Raw genomic sequence first — 21,039 nt, forward strand, 5'->3', positions numbered from 1 at the left:
GCGTATTTCATGTTTTTGTGTGTGTGTGTGTTTTTGTGTGTGCAGTTGGAGCAGTGGCGGGCTCAGCAGGAGGAGGTGGCAAGGCTGGAAGCTGCCATAGCTGCCAGACAAAGAGAGGCCGAGGAGCAGAGGGTGAAGAGGGAGAAAGAGAGACAAGCTGCCATCAGAACGCACCAGAAAAAACAAGTAAACAGACTGTACCCCGGGACAACAAACTAACTATTTCTGCGTGCTGTTGAGTTATTTAAAACTGGGCAGGCAACTTTGGAGACATTTTGGGTTATCCAAATTGGTGTGGAGTTTGGATTAGGGTTGTCAAAAGTGTCGAAAATCAGATACTAATCAATACAAAAACTAGTATTGAAACTCATTTGACCAGATATCGATACTAAACAGAATGAAACTTTCCTGAACAGCTTTAGAATGATCTTGAGCTGTATCAGAACAAGTATAAGAGCACATTGACCAGTATACATCCATGGAGCATTGTGCAATCTATCTGGATGACTGAGAAAGCATTAGCATCTAATCATTTCAAATAAGTTTGCTCAAATTAACTTGAAGGGACAGTCTGGAATTTTGGACATTTTTCATTTCCTAGTGAGCCAGAGTATTGGAGACGTGTGGAGACACTTTTTAAAATATTCCACACAATCCTTGTATTTGCAGAGGTCGCTGGTGCTAGGCTAGTGCATGTCAATGGCCATAGTTATCCTGCCACTAAAACCAGTCTTACCCACTCCACAAAACACCTGAAACAAATCTATTATTACACCAGACTGTCGATGTGAATGTCTGTGTTGATAGAATAATTTTAGAAGTAAAATCAACCTTGCATTTGTAGGATTTATGTCTGAGCAGCAGCAGCAGCGATTTGCACTTCCTGATAGACCTCGCAGCATTAGGATTTGTTTGCTTTGTACTTTTTTATTTAACCAATCGTTGCTATTCGCTCGTGACGTATGTATTGCACCGGAACGCTCAGTAGTGTCCAAGTAATTGCCGGCACAACTGCAAACAAAGCAGAGAGTGAACATGTCTGTCAAAGATCATTGTCATTTCTGCGAGGTGAACTTGCGAATTAAAGGTGCAATAAAAAAAATGTGAAGATTGTATTTGACAAAAGAAGTCTAAAGAAGGATAGTGTATGCAGTCTGCTATCGCAACTTCATTTGGTTCAGCACTTCGCCGGTGTGTGGCGTACAACTTCAGGGGTTCTTGCAAATCGTCTAGTGTATTCTGATTCCTGACCTAGTCGCTGGGGAGAAATAAAAAATGAGTGGAGGCATTAGGTGGCACCAGCCTGGCTAAGAAAGCTTGGACTAATATGACCTAGCATATATCTTACAACAAAGTAAAATTCTCCTGCTGCTGAGAAAATAGTCCCGCAACATGCGACGATTCATGCAATGCAAGGTTAGTTTTATTTCAAACATTATTCTATCAACACAAACATTTACATCTACAGTCTGGTGTAATAATACATTTGTTTCGGGTGTTTTGTGGAGTGGATAAGACTGTTTTTAGTGGCAGGATAACTATGGCCATTGACATGCACTAGCCTAGCACCAGTGACCTCTGCAAATACAAGGACTGGATGGAGCTAACTAGGAAATGAGGTCCTATGTAAAAAAAAAATTCCAAACTGTCCCTTTAAGTAGAGTAAGTGACCTGGGTATTTAAAAACATTTTCCCCATTTCATTATATAACCTCATCAAACTTGTTTTTGCTGAGGGAACAACGTTATTACACGGTAGAAAGCTCCTAAAAGTCGATTTTTCCTTAACACCCTGCACTTTAACAAGCCTAACTCCTCTATATGTCTGTATTTCTCTTCTTCCAGTGAAGAATATAAGTGAAGGATAAAATAAAGGTTCACATTGAATTGAATTTTGTAAAACTTTGGTACACATAAAAGAGAAAGCCAGCTGTTTCTATTACGCCTAAGTACAAAATTGACATCATAATAGTGGCCTCAGTCATTTTGCTTTTTATGGCTTCAAATGGCTACCCCCGCAGGTGCTACCATAACTACACGTCTGGCTGTTTAATTACCTCTCTCCTCGGGCTTCTGGGAGGAAGACGATGTGATTAATGGAGGCGTTTAACTTTCCATTGGATTCCATATGATACAAAACAAAACTCCGCCAGACAGTGAAGCATGGGCTCATTCTCTCTATTTAGACTTATCTGATTTTCGTCTCCATCTCAATCAATAGGACGCGGGGATGCTAAGAGTCGCATTAGCGGGAGGGCATCAGGAGTATTTGTGTGCTTGTTTGTTCTAACAGTTTTCTTTGTTCTTAAATGGTATCCCGCAGGTGAAGGAGTTTTACCTGAAGCAGCAGAGGCAGAGGGAGGAGGTGGAGAGGAGAGATCAGGAGAGACTGGCTAATCTCAGAGCCCTAATGGGGGAACAGGCCAAGAGAGATAAAGAGAGGTAAGGTTTGGATCATTAAGGCGAGTTCTGCTTTAAAAAATGAACTGGATTTGACCAGTATGTTGCAAAAAAAAAAAACTATATGGGATAGGGTTGTCAAAAGTATTGGAAATCAGATACTAATCGATACTAAAACTAATATTGAAACTAGATACTTATTTGAGCAAATATCTATACTGCAAAAACTTACATTAGCAGATCTAAATTTATAACATAAATAAACATAAAGACTCAACAACAATTATTTATAATATTTATATATTTATTACATATGGGCAACAGTAGCTCAGTTGGTGAGTAATTATCCACTGATCTAAAGGTTGGCGGTTCGAAATCCCACTCTTGACACAAACATCATTGGTAGAGTGGTCAGATCCACAAGATGGGGCGATTCCAGCTCCCACAGATGAATGCTGTTGTTGTGTCCTTGGGCAAGACACTTGCGCACCTTACCTTATGTGTGTGAATGGTTGAGTGGTTCCTTATGGTGTCCGGCAAGGCAAAACACTTACATTTCACAACACACATTAAAAGTTTGAAAACAAAATTACATTTAAAATACAGATGTAAGTCTTGAAAAAAAAATTACATTTCATAAAACACATTTGCAAATGTGGATGCTGTTGTTGTGTGTCCTTTGGCAAGACGCTTCCTTTGCTGCCCATGTATGAATGTAAAGTGTTACTGGTGGTGACTGGAGAGACTGCAGTAGATTACCATCATTGCATTTTTTTTTTTTTTTTAAATACATACGACAACTTGCATATTTGGTTCACTTTCTAGAAGGAAAGATTGTAAACATATTTAGTAAGATTTTATATATTTATTTTACACTTAATGAATCAAGTGGCACTGTAGTGTAATTTAATGATGATTAATAATTGGTATGGATAATTATGAGGAACAAACATGAGTATGAATAATTACAGGTTCTACAATTACACAGATACAGTACATGTTATAAATACATAAATAGTCACATAAATGGTTATTTATATTGAGTTTTTCTACCTTCAAGAAACTAAAAACATTTTACACTGTTACTCTTTTCTCTGATCTATGTTATAAAGTTATAATGTTGTTAATGTTGTGTTGTATTCACACATGTGTAACACACAAATCCTGCATGTTTAGACAGAAAACACTCTGTTCCACCTTGTGATGTAATGTGATAATACAGGAAGTGCTCCACTGTCTCCGTACACCTTCACTAGAATCATTTGGATGATTTCAGCTTAGGAATTGCCAATCTGTACTGAACACAATTTGTAGTATTTTGAGCTTTGGAGATGTAGACAGACTAATAATAGCATGGCTTAAAGCTCACAAAATACAGGACGTTAAGGAACACACATTCATACACCGGTGTACACAGACAGTAAGGTTGGGTGTCCTGTCTTTACCATTTTATGTCGGAAGCAAGATTCAAACCAGCAACCTTTGGATCAGAGGATGAACACCACCAACTGAACTACTGCTGCTCCCCAATCTTTTTTTATCTATCTTATCTATAAAAGTCTGTTTTAATCCGCACAGTTTTGATTCGGGAACTGCCATTTCAAAGCACGCCTTAGGTACTTTTCTTCTTTTATGTTAGTTTCAGTTTCTTGACCAAACTGTCCTTTTATCATTTATTTGAAAGAAGTTTTAATTAAATATTCTACCCAGTTTGAGATCACAGTCTTGTCTGTATGGCCTCGCTGCTTGTCTGCTTTTTCTCACCTCAGAGAGTTTAAAGATGCATTGTGTAACTTTTCTGGGGGTGGCTTCGTCAAATGCTTTTCTCCACAAAGACGTTATTACTTGTCTGGAATGTTTCACAGTATTTTATTACACCTTTCTATCTTCATGGAGACCAAACCAGACCAAGTTACAGGTCAGATCTGTGGAGAGGCGATGTCGCTCACAGTCAGAATGCCTGTTTGTCTTGGTATTTTTGAGCTGTAAACCCACCTGTAATTGAATAAATGTTAAGTACAGCTCTGCCTGTCTGGTCAAAAATGAGTCATTTTGAGGGTATTTGAGACCTCCTTTATCATGTTAATAAATATCATGAAAAATATGGAGCTCAAAATTGCCCTTTCACTAGGGGTGTAACGATATCCAAGCCTCACGATACGATATCATCACGGTATGAACCTCACGGTACGATATTTACTGCGATATCGTGGGAAAGCTCACGATATGGTGGTGGGGGCTCACGATTAGGAATGTAACAATATCCAAATCTCTCGGTACAATATTTTCACGATATACATCTCACGGTACAATATTTATTACGATATTTTGTGGAGGCTTAAAAAAAAACTGTTAATATACTACTTTTTCCTCTTAAATGCCTTGACAAGACTTAATCCAAAGAACTAAGACTTAAAAGTGCTTAGAACTGTTATTTCTTCATGTAGTCTACACTGAAATGGAGCAAAGGATCATGGTCTATGTAGTTCCCTTTGTCTTTTTTTAGTCATTGCTGGACCATAACTCAATATATTGTGATGGTCCATGATATCATTGTGAGAACTTTGACGATACGATATCACGATATTTCGGTTATTGTTACAACCCTACCTTCGACCCTTATTTGTCAGTTCCTGTACTCTGCCTTTGTATCATGAGCCAAAAATAAGGAGTCGTGCAAAGACAAAAGGCAGTAACAGTGTATGTTTGTTTGTGATTTAGTTCAGTTTAAGATCCAACCTCTCGCCTCCTTCTTTTTGTTGCAGCCTTGGCACAGAGAGTCTTAACACATTAAATAAATATGCCTTTGTATTTAATTATACTTAAATTATCTTTAATGTGAAAGTATTTGGTGTATTTATTCATACTGTACACACTATACTGCAAAGTCACTTGTCTGTCAAACTGTTTAACTGTGTAAGGAAATCCAAAGCTCTTCTGTAACACTATGATGACTCGACCTTGGTGAGGTGTTCTCATAATGGATGAAAGCCTGGTGAAAATCAAGCAAATAATGATCATGTTTCTGCCTTTTGCCTTTGCACGACTCCTTACTTTTGGCTCGTGATACAAAGGCAGAGCGCAGGAACTGTCAATTAAGGGTTAAAGGTCAATTCTGAGCTCAATATTTTTCGCATACAAATATTTCTTCATTATAGCACCTAGTTGTCAAGTTGAGGAGTCCTACCTGTTTTACTTTTGTCTGGAGAAACTTTGAAGTCACTTTTCTGTTTCACACTGTGGCGAGTTAAGGTCTTTTGCTTTTGTAGGGCAGAGCTCTTTAATGTCATACTGTGGAACATTCCAGGCAGAGCAATGGTATATCCATAGAAACAAGCAGGCGTCAGACCTTTAAATACTCTCTTTTACAACGTCTTAAACCAAATTCATTAACTATGTCTATAAACCACACGCATTTGTACCAGGGAGAGGTGATCTGTGCGTCTTTACACCGACATAATCCAGGATACTCGCTGTAAACCCTCTTTGCAATCACATCTAGATGCACATCAAAATGACCATCTCCTTGCCCCATAAAATGAATAAACAACTATTTATCTCTACAACCTTTACGGCGGGTCATTGCGGCCTGACCTAATCTGTTTGAGTTTATGTGCCGTGTTATCCTCCAAGGCTGAAGTATAGGTTGATAATGGCGCTGACACTGGTTGTAGAATGGGACCTCGCGCAGCCCTGGTGCTCACAGCTTTTACAGAGGGGAGATAAAGAGCGCATGATGGTCCGGGAGCGGTAGGTGTGGTGGTGTGGGTGTAAAAGCTCCATAAATCCCCCCACCGCCTGAAGACCACAGCGCCCAGAGGGAGAGGGGATGCGTGGGGTGGTGTAAGGGAGAGGAGTAGACTTGATCGAACTGATGCCTTTGAATATGTTACTGAAGTTACTAAAAAAATATACAACTAAAAAGACTCCTCCATGGCTTCATCGACTCCCTTGAAAAATGGTCACCCCTCTCTCTGGAACTGCTGCTGTGAGGCTCATTTGGTCTCAAAATGTGTATTAATCCGCTCTACATGATCCTGGTGTTTTTATTTCGCTATTTTGTTTGCAAAGGATTTCCTAATATGGAACTCGGCTCCAAATTCGCTCCTATAACTGCTAGCGTTGTGAGCTTCATTTGAGTGGAGCCGAACACTATGGGTGACGTCACACTCTCTTCTTATACAGTGTGTGAACTGATTATTTTGTCCGACCAAAGTTTTGTTTTCCATAAGGATCTTCAGTGCGAAAGACAACATCAACAACTATTAATAGTTTTTAGCTTTCTCTTGCGTTGTCTTCTTTTATATTTAATTTTTTTCCGCTTTTCTGAAAAGATAAACATTGGTAACGCACAACATTGAACACAACATAGAGAAAGAACAAATGAGACAAATTGTGTCCTATGTTATAACTTACATTTAAGTTTAAATAATGTTACAGCACATCATGTCCAGCGTATGAGTCCCATTTAGTCCCAAGTTTGTCAAAGAGGTCCATTTTCAAATTAAGTCAAATTTTTATTTTTTCCGTTTTGAAATTCATTTATAATTTGGCAAGTCTTTGATTGATGTTGCTGTTGTTGTAATAGGCTTTTTTCTGTCAGAAGTATGTTACAGAGATATCCACTGATTGTGTCCACGGCAGGGCTTTAATAGACTGATTTGTCTACCGGTTTCACTTTGTGGAAACTGTCTGACCTTTAGGATTTGTTCTCCCGACGGTAGGAGGGTACTTTTTTTATTCAACCAATCGCTGCTATTTGGTCGTGATGTATGTAATGTGCCAAATCCCGTAGGAAGAAGTCTTTCCCCTTGATAAAATTGGGAGTCGTTGCCAACACAGAATGTATGTCTTCGTCTACATCCATCTCGACCGCTTTGTTTACTGTTGTGCTGTACCACAAGAGGGACCCAGACAGGCGCTTGAGTTTGACGTCATGGCTTCACAGCTCTTCGCTGATTTTTCGGCTGACAACTTCTGGGGTTCTTGCAAACCGTCTAGTGTATCCGATTCCTGACCTAGTCGCTGTAGAGAAATTAAATTGAGCGGAGGCGGAGGCACTAGGTGGCACCAGCCTGGCTAGGGGTTTGAGGCCCTGGTACATAATTCTGAAGTCGTGTGGGATGGTCATATTAAAGAGAGTTTGCAGTGCTTTGTTAATTTCTGTCCAATATTTATAACAAGACATGACAATCCCAAAACACATGGTAATGGTGGGCCTCTTGGCAGCCACAGTTTCTCCAACACCAAGTGTTTTCCTGTGAGTAATGGGCACTTTGGTCTGATGTTATGAAAAAATTTGATATATTTTTCTACCCAAATTCTTTCCAAACATGTGATTTTGTGGTCCTCCACTGGGATGTCCTCCTTCCCTTTCCCATTTATTTTTAATATATTTAGTAGTTTAGCCAAATTATGAATGCATTTATATAATTTAGTTATTATTCCCCTTGAAAGTTCTGATTTATGTGCCTTAATATAAGTGACATTTTCAAGACTTTTCGTAATTCAGAATATTTAATATTTTGTTTTAAATTATCAATGACTATGGCAACTGTCCTCATTTTTCATCATTTTGAAACCCACGGATAAACTCTACATCTGTCACAAATGTTTACTAATAATAAACATGCACGTACTACAAAAATATATAAAATAGACTTTTCCATCATGGTCAGTGGTGGGGTTAAACTCATTCTGTGACTACTACTACTACTACTACTACTACTACTACTACTACTAGCTACTACTACTACTACTATTACTGCTACTGATACTACTGCTACTGATACTAATAATACCAATACTACTACAACTAGCTAATATCACTTGTAGTACTTTCTCACTGCTCATCTTCTTCTTCCCCTCTGCTTTATATCACAACATTTTTCAGTAAAATAAATAATTTAGTTGTAGAAAATCTAAGTATTTAATGAAGTTGACATGTGACCTGTGTCTTGTCTCCAGGGTCGAGTTCAGGGCGGAGATGCTGCAGCGGCGCCGGGAGGAGAGAGAGGAGCGAGAGGCCGAGCGACAGAGAGAGGAAGAGGAGAAAAACAAACGACTAGAAGCTCTGAGAAACCAGGTGAGAAGTGTCCGGCTCTCATCTGCTCTGTCTGAGGAATTATACAGGAGATACAGTACGTGCATTATTTAGGTTTGAGCAACACTGCCATCTACTGGTCAGAGTGTTATTTTAAAATGGAAGCAAATATAAAAGTCATCACAGGAGAGTTCTGGCTGCAGTTTGACTGAATATAAAGATTAAATACATTAAAGCTACATTATGTAACTTTCTGGATGTGGCTGCAAGATCCCATGGAAATAGAAAGTTAAAACAATGCATTCTCCATGGACTCATGTTTTATGGAACAAGGGCGTAGGTTTGCATAGGGACGGTGGGGACACGTTACAACCAATATTTGGGGAAGACAAAATAGTCCCTACCAATATTTACCATTTTATTTTAATAAACAAAAATATACATTTATTCTGATATTTTTCCAAACTCAGTTTAACACATTTTAGTTCACCTTTTGTTTATTAGATGTTCTGAGATATATTCAGTGATATGACGACAGGGTTACACCTGCCGCTATTTCATTGGCTGCAATAGAGTGATGTCATTAGTGGAGCCAGGAGCCTAAACTGGGGAAGTGGCAGGACAGGACCAGCACCTGAAGATGGCGGCTTGAGCAGGCGTGAGTGAAGACGCTGCGCACCAAACTTTGAAAAACTTTTTAAAGGAACTTACTTGGCTTCATCTTCAATTAAACTTGCCTTATAATGAGTCGCAGTGGAAAAAGAGCGACTATCACCACAAGTGCACCTTCCAACCGGAGCCCTACTCATGCGCTGTTGGCAGCCCAACTCTATTCACAATATTCCATGAAAAAATGTACAGATATTACCTCACAAATACCTCATCACCAACAAGCAATGAAAAATCTGCTTCAACATCTGCTTCTACATCACTGTTATCCGCTAAAGAATCATCTTAGAAGGACAATGGACACAAACTGTACATTTTGCAAACTGAAAAATGAAACCACCTCTCATTTATTTTGGACCTGCCCAGACTCTGTGTGTTTTTTGGAAAGAATTCACAAAACATATTGAAGGGGGGCTGATAATAACTGATAATGTCTCCACCAAAGCTGAGACCAAACCTACGCCCTTGCTGAAGATCACAAAAATAAACAACATTTCCATAGCAACAAGCAAGAAGAGGCCAAATAAGAACCAGGTTTGTGGAGATGCAATCATGTTCAGAGTAAGGACACGTATTTGTCAAGTTTTTCAATGCCATAAACACAACCAAAGTCAAACAAACATACTTCTGTTTTTTCTTTCATAATGTAATGTCAGCTCGTCTGTTATCGTTCCAACAAAATCAGCTCTTTCTGGTCAGACTCTGATTAAGTCTAACTTGAGCGTCTAACAGAGTAGTGCCTTCAGTTAGCTTCACACCTCCAGGAAATGTTGCTCCAAAGTATCAGTAGATGGATCCAGTGGGCGTACTTGTGCTGTGATATTGTTTTAAATGTGTATCCAGGTGGCAGTGGTGGCTGAGGCTGATCCAGAGAGGTTAATATCAGACACAGAGGCCTCGAGGAGTCGCCACGTGAACGAAAGTGATTTTGAACTTCAGCGACCTCTCTACAGCATCCACACGTACACGGACACACAGGTAAGGACACACATAGGGCATTAATGAACCCCCACCTTTCATTTCACAATCATATACAGTCGTTTAGTACAGTCGGTGGAGAAAAAAAGGACAGGGAGGTATGAAAGTTTCACATTGAAATACTAAAAACTGATTGACACACTGAGTAAATACATGAGCGGGACTTGCTTTGGCTAAACTAAATCCTTTTTACTAGGGATGTAATGATATCCAAATCTCTCAGTACGATATTATCACGATATGCATTTCACGGTACGATATTTATTGCGATATTTTGGAGTGGCAAATATAATTCTACTAGATAGGACACTTTTTTGCTTTTAAAATACTCTGACAAGATTTTGGTGCGAATTATTTCCTTCAGAATCCCAAGAATTCAAGTAAAAAACACATTTCTTCATGTTGTCTGCACTGAAATGAATCATGGGATATGTAGTTCCATATGTTAATCAGCTGTTCCTACTAAAGAACAATGCATTTAAGCAAAGGAACTTATAATTTGTTATATTGTGACAGCTCTCGAATTATTGTGAGACTTTTGATGATACACAATATTTCGGTTATTGTTACATCCCTACTTTTTATGAGTTAAATCTTAATTTTCTTAATGAAACGTATGAAAAAGAGAAATCACGATGACTTGTTGTGGTATAAATGAGCGTTATTTACATGTGCATTAAAAATTTTAAAATATCAAATAACAACAAAAATCCCCTAATGCCCCTTACTGCATAACATTGCAATAAAAAACTAAAACTAAAACTAAAACTAAATAAACTGCTAACAGGCCAGAACATAAACATGGCCTAGTGTCATCTTTTATCTAGAATCATTTTTAGGATGATCAAAAATCAGGATTAGGGATGTAACAATATCCAAATCTCACGGTACAATATTTTCAGGATATACATCTCACAGTACAGTATTTATTGCGATATTTTATGGAGGTTAATAAATTTGTGAATATGCTTTTTCCTTTTTTAAAATGCCTTGACAAGACTTAATCCAAAGATCTAAGATTTGTAAGTGCTTAGAACTGCTATTTCTTCATGTAATTTGCACCAAAACAGAGCAAAGGATCATGGTCAATGTAGTTCCCGCTGTTTTTTTAGCTGTTGCTGCACCAAAACAATGTGATTTGATACACTGCGATGGCCCGTGATATTACTGAGAGACTTTTGACGATACGATATCACAATATTTTGGTTATTGTTACATCCCTAATCAAGACTGTTGCCATTAAATAAACAATTTAAAACAAAATAATGTATTTGTTAAATGGAGAAAAGTCCTTAAAGGGCCCGTACTACACTACTTTCTGATCTATGCTATAATGTTATTTCCTCATCACAAACAAACCTGGAGTTGTGTTTTGTTTCATTCACACATGTTTAACACACAAACACTCTGTTGCACCTTGTGATGTCATGTGGTAATTCAGGAAGTGCTACACGGTGTTTTCTAACTCCATACACCTTCACTAGAATTGCTTGGATGATTTCAGATTTGGAATTACCAATGTCTACTGAAAAAAGATAAAAGATGCATCTTAACTTGAAAACTATCTGTTAATGACATCACAAGATGGAACAGAGCATATAATAAAGGCAAGGCACACTTATTTGTATAGCGCAATTTGTACATGACGCAATTCAAAGTACAATAATAAATAAAGAGTTACTCAAACATGTGTGAATAAACTCTGGGTATGTTTTTGTTATATAACGTGGTTTAAAGCTCACGAGAGTCAATTTACGTAATACAAGACCTTTAAAATGTCACAATACTAAATTTCAAAGTCGATTGTGATACTAAAGAGAAGGTTTCACGGTCAGTATTGATTTTGATTCATCTCCGGTGTTTGAGATTTTATTGGTTGGCTTGTAATTTATCACAGCAAACTTTAACTTTGACTCCATGGAGTCATGCAGAAATGTTACACAGGAGGCCTTTAAACTAATAAACTGACTTACTGTGTAATATTTGAATCTTCAAAAAAATATTGATTGTGAAATATTTTACATATATTGAGTCTAAGGATGCACTGATCCAGCTTTTTTAGTAATGTATCTTATACAGATTTAAATGTGGTATGTAGCTTAGTTAGTAGTAGTAGTAGTAGTAGTAGTAGTAGTAGTAGTAGTAGTAGTCGTTGTTGTTGTAGTTGTTGCACTAGTTGTAGTAGTAGTAGTAGTAGTAGTTGTTGTAGTAATTGTTGTAGTAGTAGCAGCAGTAGTAGTTGTAGTAGTAGTAGTAGTAGTTGTTGTTGTTATAGTTTCAGTTCTTGTAGTAGTAGTTATTGTAGTAGTAGTAGTAGTAGTAGTAGTAGTAGTAGTAGTAGTAGTAGTTGTAGTTGTAGTTGTGTAGTAGTTTTGTAGTTGTAGTAGTAGTAGTAGTAGTAGTAGTAGTAGTAGTTGTTGTTGTTGTTGTTGTAGTGGTTGTAGTTATAATTGTAGTTGTTGTAGTTGTAGTAGTAGTTATAATAATAGTAGTAGTAGTAGTTGTTGTTGTAGTAGTTTTAGTTCTTGTAGTAGTACTTATTATAGTAGTAGTAGTAGTAGTAGTAGTAGTAGTAGTAGTAGTAGTTGTTGTTGTAGTTGTAGTAGCAGTTATTGTAGAAGAAGTAGTAGTAGTAGTAGTAGTTATTTCTCAAAGAAACTACAGAACAACTTTGTGTAAATAAAAGCTGCCAGTATTATGAGAATTTTTGGACCAACTACAACCAATAAATCATCTTATTACATAAATGTTTTTGTCCAACGGAATAGAGACTGAACCGATATTTAGAAACCGACATCCAACCAGCAAATTTCTCAGTATTGGCCCGATATCCAATACTGGTGCCTTCCTGTTGATTACTACTATTACTGTACGACTATATTTGCATCTCCTCAGCTCTAGTCTCCCTTTAAAGCCTGACCTTTCTACTCTTCTTGTGTCCGGTCAAACGCCTCTTATCTGTGCCCCAGTTCTGAGCCAAGGGTCTCTCCTCTTCCCTTCACCTCGGGGTGGAGTGACCAGCGCTCATTATGCAAGTCTACAGTCTGATCAAACATTACTTCTGGGACCTTTAACCACGCAGCCCTCAGCATGTGTGTGTCTGTGTGTGTGTGAGTTTGTCTTAAGTTCAGAGTTAGTTATTGTGCAACGCTTTTCTGACTAATAATTCTCCACCAGATCATTCTCCAACAGCGGCCCTGAAGTGGAAATTAGTCATAAAATTTAAAGCGTAAACAGTGAAATCTGGGGGTGTTTTGAAACTGTAAATGTGTTATTTACTTTGGAAATATCTTGTTTTTTTGTTTATTTTTTCAGATTGTGTCAGATCCAAGGGTACGGATCGAGCAGGCCCTCAGACAGGCCGGTTTACACAGCACCATGTACGCTAAAGAGATTCTGTCCACCATCCCACCGCCCAAACCTCCCCGAAAAGACACCAAATCTGTCATTAAACTTTGAGCTAATGCTGTAAGACATTTATATTTATTCATGGTAAAGGTGCACTATGTAACTTTCCCGCTGATGATGATGAATGGCAGTCTACTTCTGTTTTTATTCTTCAAAAATACTAGATTGCTAACTTTTATTCTTGCCCACTTCAAAGCCCATTGCAGTTCCAGATGTAAATTTTCAAAAAGGTTTTACAAGGAATAAAAAATGTTAAAGGGACAGCTCAGAATTTTGGACATAGTGCCTCATTTCCTAGTGAGTCAGAGTGTTGGAGACGTGTGGAGACACTTTTTAAAATATCCAGTCCTTGTATTTGCAGAGGTCACTGGTGCTAGACTAGTGCATGTCAATGGCCATAGTTATCCTGACACTAAAAACAGTCTTACCCACTCCACAGAACACCTGAAGCAAATCTATTATTACGTCAGACTGTCGATGTAAATGTCTGTGTTGATAGAATAATGTTTGAAATAAAACTACTCTTGTATCGCATGAATCGTCGCATCTTGATGGACTATTTTCTCATATATCAGTCCGCCGCTGCCAAGCTTTCTATCAGGTACAACTCGCTGCTGCTGCTCAGACATAAATCCTTCAAATTCAAGGTTGGTTTTACTTCTAAAATTATTCCTTTGACACAGACATTCACATTGACAGTCTAGCGCAACAAAAGATTTGCTTCATGTGTTTTGTGGAGTGGGTAAGCCCGTTTTTAGCGACAGGCTAACTATGGCCATTGACATGCACTAGCCTAGCACCAGCGACCTCTGCAAATACAAGAACAGGATGGAATATTTAAAAAAGTGTCTCCACACATCTCCAACACTCTGACTCATTAGGAAATGAGGCCCTATGTCCAAAATTCCAAACTGTCCCTTTAAGAATTTAAAGTCACAATGGTCGCTAAGGTAACTCATGTCCCTAAAGTGTTCATTTTCTATCTAAAAACACCTTTAAAGCTTCAATCTGTCAGTGTTTTAAATAACTTCAGGTTCATAAAGTTTCAGGAACAGGTGTTAAATCCAATTTTACATCTTGTGGCAGAAGTTACCACAGAGCTGATTAGCCCACTGCAAAATTTCAGACTTTTAAATTACGTTTTTTAGAAAGTCTAAGTGAAAAGTGAATGGTAAACTTTCAGAACCAAGTGACAGTCGGGCACTGCTGAGCTCCATAACATATCTATGGAAACTAGAAGATGATGGACTACCACAAAAGTTCCACAATGCAACTTTAAACCTATCCAGTGACTCTTTATTACTCCTCAGATTTCTGCTGGAGTACAAGGGTTTGATTGTCATTGTTGGAGACAGTGGAGCCACTCAAACGCCAATCACTCTCATATTTTTTGGACATGCACAAAATTAAAATTATTCTGGGACAATGTGTTCAGAAAAACAGATACGATCTTGACTTTTGCTGAAGATATTTTTGTTAAGACTTCTGCCCGGAGAAGTGATCGAAAAAGTGGACAGACACCTTTTTAAGATTCTGACATTGGGATCAAAACAATACAAAAAAACAACAAAAAAAAACAATAGCAAAACTGTCAATGAATCGGTGGCTAGAAGAAATATATTCCATGGAACGACTGACTTTTTTTCTACAACTCAAAGGACATTTCTTCATTAAACACTGGACAAAATGGTTGAAATATGAACAAAAAGAGACTTGATTCACCCTTCAACATCCTTATAAGCTTTGTGCTGGTTTGTTTGTTCTTTATTACACAAAACTTGAAAAACTGAATAAATAAAAAGTATACTTATATATAAAAACAAAAAAAACAACTATCCAATGACCAGTCTGTGTCCATATTTGTCAAAACATCTCCACATGTGCGTCTAGAAGCAGCAGAAACAAAGCCAGGAACAGATGAGGCAATATTTTTTGTATGGTAAATATTTGTGTAGATTTGTACAGAAAGTCAGTGGGTGAGCGAGGGCACATACCTTGGATGTGTGCCAACTGTGCTGCACTTTAATCACATACCATATCTGCTTGGAAAAAAAAAAACAAAAAAAAAACATAACCGACAGCGTTCCAGCCAACAGGACGTAGAAAGCAGCTGAACCAAGCACACTGACAAAAGAACAGGCTGTCACGTAACGTCCTCTCATCTGTCTGTCAGGGAACTTATATAAGAGGGAGATAGTGTCTGTCTGTGCAAATAGGTGAGATAAACGCGACATGGAAGTAAAAATGTTCAGCAAGAAAATATGATTTATATTTCAGACGCACTTCACTGTTTAAAAATATTGTGTTCAGCTTTTGACCTGCATGTCACCTGAGTTATGTTTATACCAGGAAGCATAATTAGAGTTGTTTGTGTATTTAAAACCCCAGTGCAAAACATTTCAGTCACTAAAACGAGATTATCCGTGAGTATTTTTTGTTAAAAATTAAAAATACCTGCATGAATTTACTTAAAGGGCTCATATTACGCTATTTTCTGATCTATGTTATAATGGTTCCTTATCAAAATTATACCTGGAGTTGTATTTTGTTTCGTTTCATTTATGTTTAACACAAATCCTGCATATTTAGGCTGAGTTCTTCTCTCAAACTGAAAACACCGTTGCACCTTGTGATGTCATGGTAAAGGAGTAAGTGTTGTGTTTTTAAACTCCATACACCTTCACCAGAATCATTTGGATGATTTCAGATCTGGAATTGCCGATCTCTACTGAACTAAAGCTAAAAGGTAGCTGTTGATCTGAAAATTACCACGTCATGACATCACAAGGTAGAACAGAGCATTTTGAGCTTTGGAGATGTAAACAGACTAATGAAACAAAACAACTCTACGTCTGTTTTGAAGAGATAATAACATTACAACATGGCTTAAAGCTCACAGGAGGCAATTTTGTGCAATATAGAACCTTGGAGTGGGATCGCCTCTCCCTGGATCTGACTTGTAACTTGGCCTAGTGGTGGGAACTTCACCGTTTTGTCTCCATGGAGATACATTAGCAGGATGGTTACACTAGAACGTTGTTTCCCAAAAACTGGGTCGTGATCCTCAGGTGAGTCACAAGAGATTTTTTTTGGGATCGCCTTGTCACAATCTGCAATATACAGTTCTAACTCATGTTGAAATGTTAAGACGTTTTTTGTAATAATATCATTTCTAATCTTTTTGTAATTATTTAATTGACTATTTTGTTCCAGTATTGCTGGTCAAGTGAATGTTGAAAAGAAAAAGAAACGGGCTACATTTCAATGTCCAAATAGGCAACTTATGGATCTATGGATTTACTGCTGCTTCAATTACTGTTTTTCTTTGTTTAAAACTTGAGTAATACTAATAGTTCAGAGACATGATCACTCAGTCAACAATAAAATATCCTCATTAATGTTCAGTAATGGTCAAATCCATCTTTATTGTGTGATTTACAAATAATGTCTATTGACTTGGGTCATAAAGGTTTGTGACTTTTAAAATATGGGTCCCCAGAAAAAAAAAGTTTGTGAGACACTGCATTAGAAACCATCTAGTAGACAAGGGCCAAAGCTTGTCATATGTATTTATTTGTCAAATAAAAACGATTATATAAATTAGACAACGCCTGTATTTTCTTAAATGAAGGTTTAAACAGTGTGCACATTTTCTTCGCATTTTAGATTGATTTTGACCGATATCCAGTATTACAGTTACATAACACAATTAGATATATTTTGGAAGTAGTTATTTTCCAACTACTGAACAACTCTGTATGAATAAAAGTTCAAACATTATGAGGGCCTGTATAAGTCAGTAAATAATCTAATTTTTCAATCAAGGGTCTGAACCGATATCATGGAACCGATACCTGATCCAGCAAATCCAGCCCATGATTGTGCATCGATAACAGAGACGATCCCACCAAACAAAGTAATAGTCTTATGTTATTTAACCACGAGTGTACAGCTTGACAGACATTTCCCTGTAGTTTAAACTTTATTTACTTTTCATAGAGCAATTCAAAAGCACAAAACACATTTAATATGATTAAACGACTGATCACTTCTGTACAGTAGCACCGATGTTTATTGTAACAAACTATATACAAAGTGAAGAGCAATACATACAGATATACAAGTGATCTAACAAACGTTTAAATAAGTGTGGACTATATATAGAAAAACTGAGTACCTTTTATTTACATATTCACAATTCAGAAAGAGAATAAATTAGGCGACCAGTCCAAGTCGTTTCTTGATGAAGTAGGAGACTAGAATCTGTGGTCTCTGCTGATACTCCACAAGAACGTCATGAGGAGATGTGATCTGGTCTCCTTCAAAACGGTTCAACAACGTCACGCAAATGACGGCCGCTAAGGAAGGACAGAAAACATGAAATAAGTCTTGTCATTTACTATGCTCTCATATGCAGCTTTAATATCTACCTTTGAGACCACAGACTCGGCACATCGCAGCGAAAACTGTGGATTCCATCTCGATGTTCCTCACTCCGGCCTCGTATGCTTTTCTCAGGTATTCCAGTTTTTCTTCATGGGAGAAAGAGCAGAGAGCGCCATCTAGTCTGCCCTGACCTAAAAGAAGAATAGCATAAATTGTAAAACTGTAAAATTGCTATTGTTTGGGTTTCACATGACATTTGATTCAGAGTTTTTGGTGTTTTTCTTTAAAAATAAAGGTATCCACATGATACAGTGATTGATATTAAGTTCATTAAGGTCTTTTCTGTCTACACAATAAACAAAGGTACCACCCTAAAGTTTATAAAAAGCACAATAATATTCTTGTCTGTTGAAAATTTGTGAAGCTGCAAGATTAATACGAGTTTGTCAAATTTGTACTCTGCATGTGACCCTTCCTTCGTTGCCAGGACTTTCTGTAACCGGCTCAGACACAGAGAGAAATAGGCAAACTCTGCACAAAAAGTTCGAAGCCTGGAACCTTTGAACATATGTGGATTCTTTGTTTGGTAATCATAAAGCTTATATTTTCCATCTAGACAGAATGTAACTTCAAATTCTGTAATTATTGATTGATTAATTATACCTTCGTAAAAGTCGTGGGTGCACATGGTGTTTCCGATGACCGTGGGCAGGTTGGGGATCTCGGTGGAGTATTGGAGCAGCTCATTGGACACTCCCTCATCCAACTCTGTGCTCCTGGTGATGACTTTACCCAGAACCACCTGCTCGAACTTGGCCTGGAAGGAGTAGTCCACAGCCTTATCCGTGACGACCACTGTGCCCGCTGGAAGACCTGCAGGTAAAGCGAATGCTGATTAATATACAGGAAAATACAATCTGTTAAAAATGTAATGAAGGCATGGCGATAAAATAATTAAATTGTGATCTGATCCCTTTAGACTCATAGACTCTTTTTTTCCCACCCCCTATTGGTTAGCTTCCGTAAGGACCAACCAATCAAAGTGAAGAGTGACCTTTCAATGAAGCAGATGATTCCACTTCTAAATGTACATGAATTGTAATAAAACTGAAATAAGATTTTTTTTTTTTTTTGACATGTGGCACACCCCTGTTGGGATGTATTGACATAAGAGAATATGCTTATGGTTAGGGGTGTGCAAAAATATTGAAATATTGATATATCGTATTGTTTAATGTGATACAGTATCAATATCATGGGCTGCTGTATCGATATATCGCCAAGAGTATTTTTTGGTATATTTTATTCAATTATTTTGTTACAAAGCTATAGTTTTGTTGCTTGTTTAGAGCATTGGTTCCCAAAGACTGGGTCGCGACCCTCAGGTGGGTCGCAAGAGATTTTTTGGGGGTTCACCTTGTCACAATCTGCATGTCGATCTGCAATATAAATTCTGACACATGTTGAAATGTTAGGACATGTTTTGTAATAATATCATTTCTAATAGTTTTGTAATTATTTTATTGACTATTTTGTTCCAATATTGCTGGCTCAGTTGAATGTTGAAAAGAAAAAGAAATGGGCTACATTTAATGTCCAAATAGGTGACTTATGAATATCTTTTATTGCTGGTTGACTGTTTTTTATTGTTTAAAACTTGAGTAATACTAATTCTTCAGAGAGACAGGATCACTCAGTCAACAATAAAATATCCTCATTAAAGTCCAATAATGGTCAAATCCACCTTTATGTTGTGATTTATGAATAATTTCTATTGACTTGATTCGCAAAGGTTTATGACTTTTAAAATATGGGTTCCCAGAAAAAAAGTTTGGGAAACACTGGTTTAGAGGAAGGAAACTCATTTATGTGACACATTTAACATTTTCACTGTTTTGATGATTAAAATGGTTGTGTTTCATATTCAAATTAATGATTCTCAGCCCGTCTTATGCCAGAGTATTTTATCTTGACTTATCCACTATAATCAGGCATTTATTGCTTTATGGAACCAGTAGCATGATGATTTGGTATTTTCCCAAGTCCAATGCCCTTTTCCAACCAGCCATGTGTACTGTAACTGTGTCTTGCTCATGAACACCACAACAGAATGTGCTCAGACAGTTATGAAATTCAATGAAACTGCAATAAACACTGGAAATAGGTCTAAGCTGTTCTATTTTATCACTTCAAAACTGATAATTGCCAATCATTTTTTAATCTAACACCAAAATCTGATTCCTTACCAACTCCTCCTGAAGTACCAAGACGGAAAAGCACCACGTCTCTGCACTGGGCATGGTGCAGGAGTTTGATCAGCTCATGCAACATAATGGAGATAGATGGGACCCCCATTCCGTGCTATTCAACAAACAAGAGTATTAGTACAAGAAAAATTATATAATCTAATGCACTGGAAGATACTTACACTTATAGAAAGAACTGGCCCAACTTTGTACATGCAGTAGCGGTCCGTTCCTTCACAGATGTCTTGGATGTCGTCGGGGTTTCCGGGCAGAGAAAGTTCTTGGTGGATAAATTGTGCGAAGGCCTTCATTCGGTTTGCACTCCCACCAACGCACACAAACTATAAGACAAAATATAAGTAAATACACGACAAAAACAACAAATCTGAGTTCAATTTTTGTTGCTGTCACCTTTATATCTCCAAACATTTCCGGAAGATTGTGAGTTTTGGTGCTCAGGCTAAAATGGTAGAGAATATCTTCCTCCATCGTAAAAAGATTTGGATTTTTCACATGGACTGGTTGCCTTAAAAAATACAAAATAAATTCATAACTTGACCAAAATCTACACATTATCAGCATATATTAAGACACAGGCTGCAAAAATACTTACTTGATATAGTCCTCGTGCTCATTCCCCATACAGTTCAGCAGAATCGGAGCCATGGTGGTTGAAAATTCCACAATAAATGCTCAAAAGATTTGCAGTAAAAGTCTTTTCTGAGTTGCCGCAGTTATCCGAATACGAGCTGTGTCCCTATGGCTGCCTTATATAGCGTCGGCCCGTTATCTATTCACTGATTGGTTGGAGAAAGAGGAGTTTTCAAACCCTCACACCCACCATCCCAAACAAACAGAAAGGGAGCAATCACCTCATAACTGTTAAAAGGACCAAGCCGGAATCGACCAA

General features: G+C 37.6%; 2 protein-coding genes across 2 annotated transcripts in view; one reads left to right on the forward strand and one right to left on the reverse strand.

Annotated features, from left to right (window-relative positions):
- Nucleotides 1-13,591, forward strand: part of LOC110166646 (coiled-coil domain-containing protein 148) — a 67,910-nt gene extending 54,319 nt beyond the window's left edge. The window contains 5 exon segments of the mRNA XM_055152818.1: nt 46-186; nt 2,323-2,441; nt 8,367-8,484; nt 9,955-10,089; nt 13,405-13,591. Of these exon segments, the coding sequence (XP_055008793.1) occupies nt 46-186; nt 2,323-2,441; nt 8,367-8,484; nt 9,955-10,089; nt 13,405-13,548 (657 nt within the window). The 3' untranslated portion in view covers nt 13,549-13,591.
- Nucleotides 13,592-16,940: 3,349 nt separating this feature from the next.
- upp2 (uridine phosphorylase 2) lies at nt 16,941-20,891 on the reverse strand. Its single transcript, XM_020931882.2, has 7 exons — nt 20,743-20,891; nt 20,541-20,655; nt 20,312-20,470; nt 20,130-20,244; nt 18,547-18,756; nt 17,928-18,074; nt 16,941-17,855 (listed from the first exon to the last, which is right to left on the reverse strand). The coding sequence occupies exons 1-7, from the start codon at nt 20,793-20,795 to the stop codon at nt 17,713-17,715; spliced, it is 942 nt and encodes a 313-aa protein (XP_020787541.1). The 5' UTR covers nt 20,796-20,891; the 3' UTR covers nt 16,941-17,712.
- Nucleotides 20,892-21,039: the final 148 nt, after the last annotated feature.

Source organism: Boleophthalmus pectinirostris, unplaced genomic scaffold, assembly GCF_026225935.1.
Source record: "Boleophthalmus pectinirostris isolate CB_2022bp ecotype Guang Dong unplaced genomic scaffold, ASM2622593v1 HiC_scaffold_1, whole genome shotgun sequence".
Taxonomy (NCBI): Eukaryota; Metazoa; Chordata; class Actinopteri; order Gobiiformes; family Gobiidae; genus Boleophthalmus; species Boleophthalmus pectinirostris.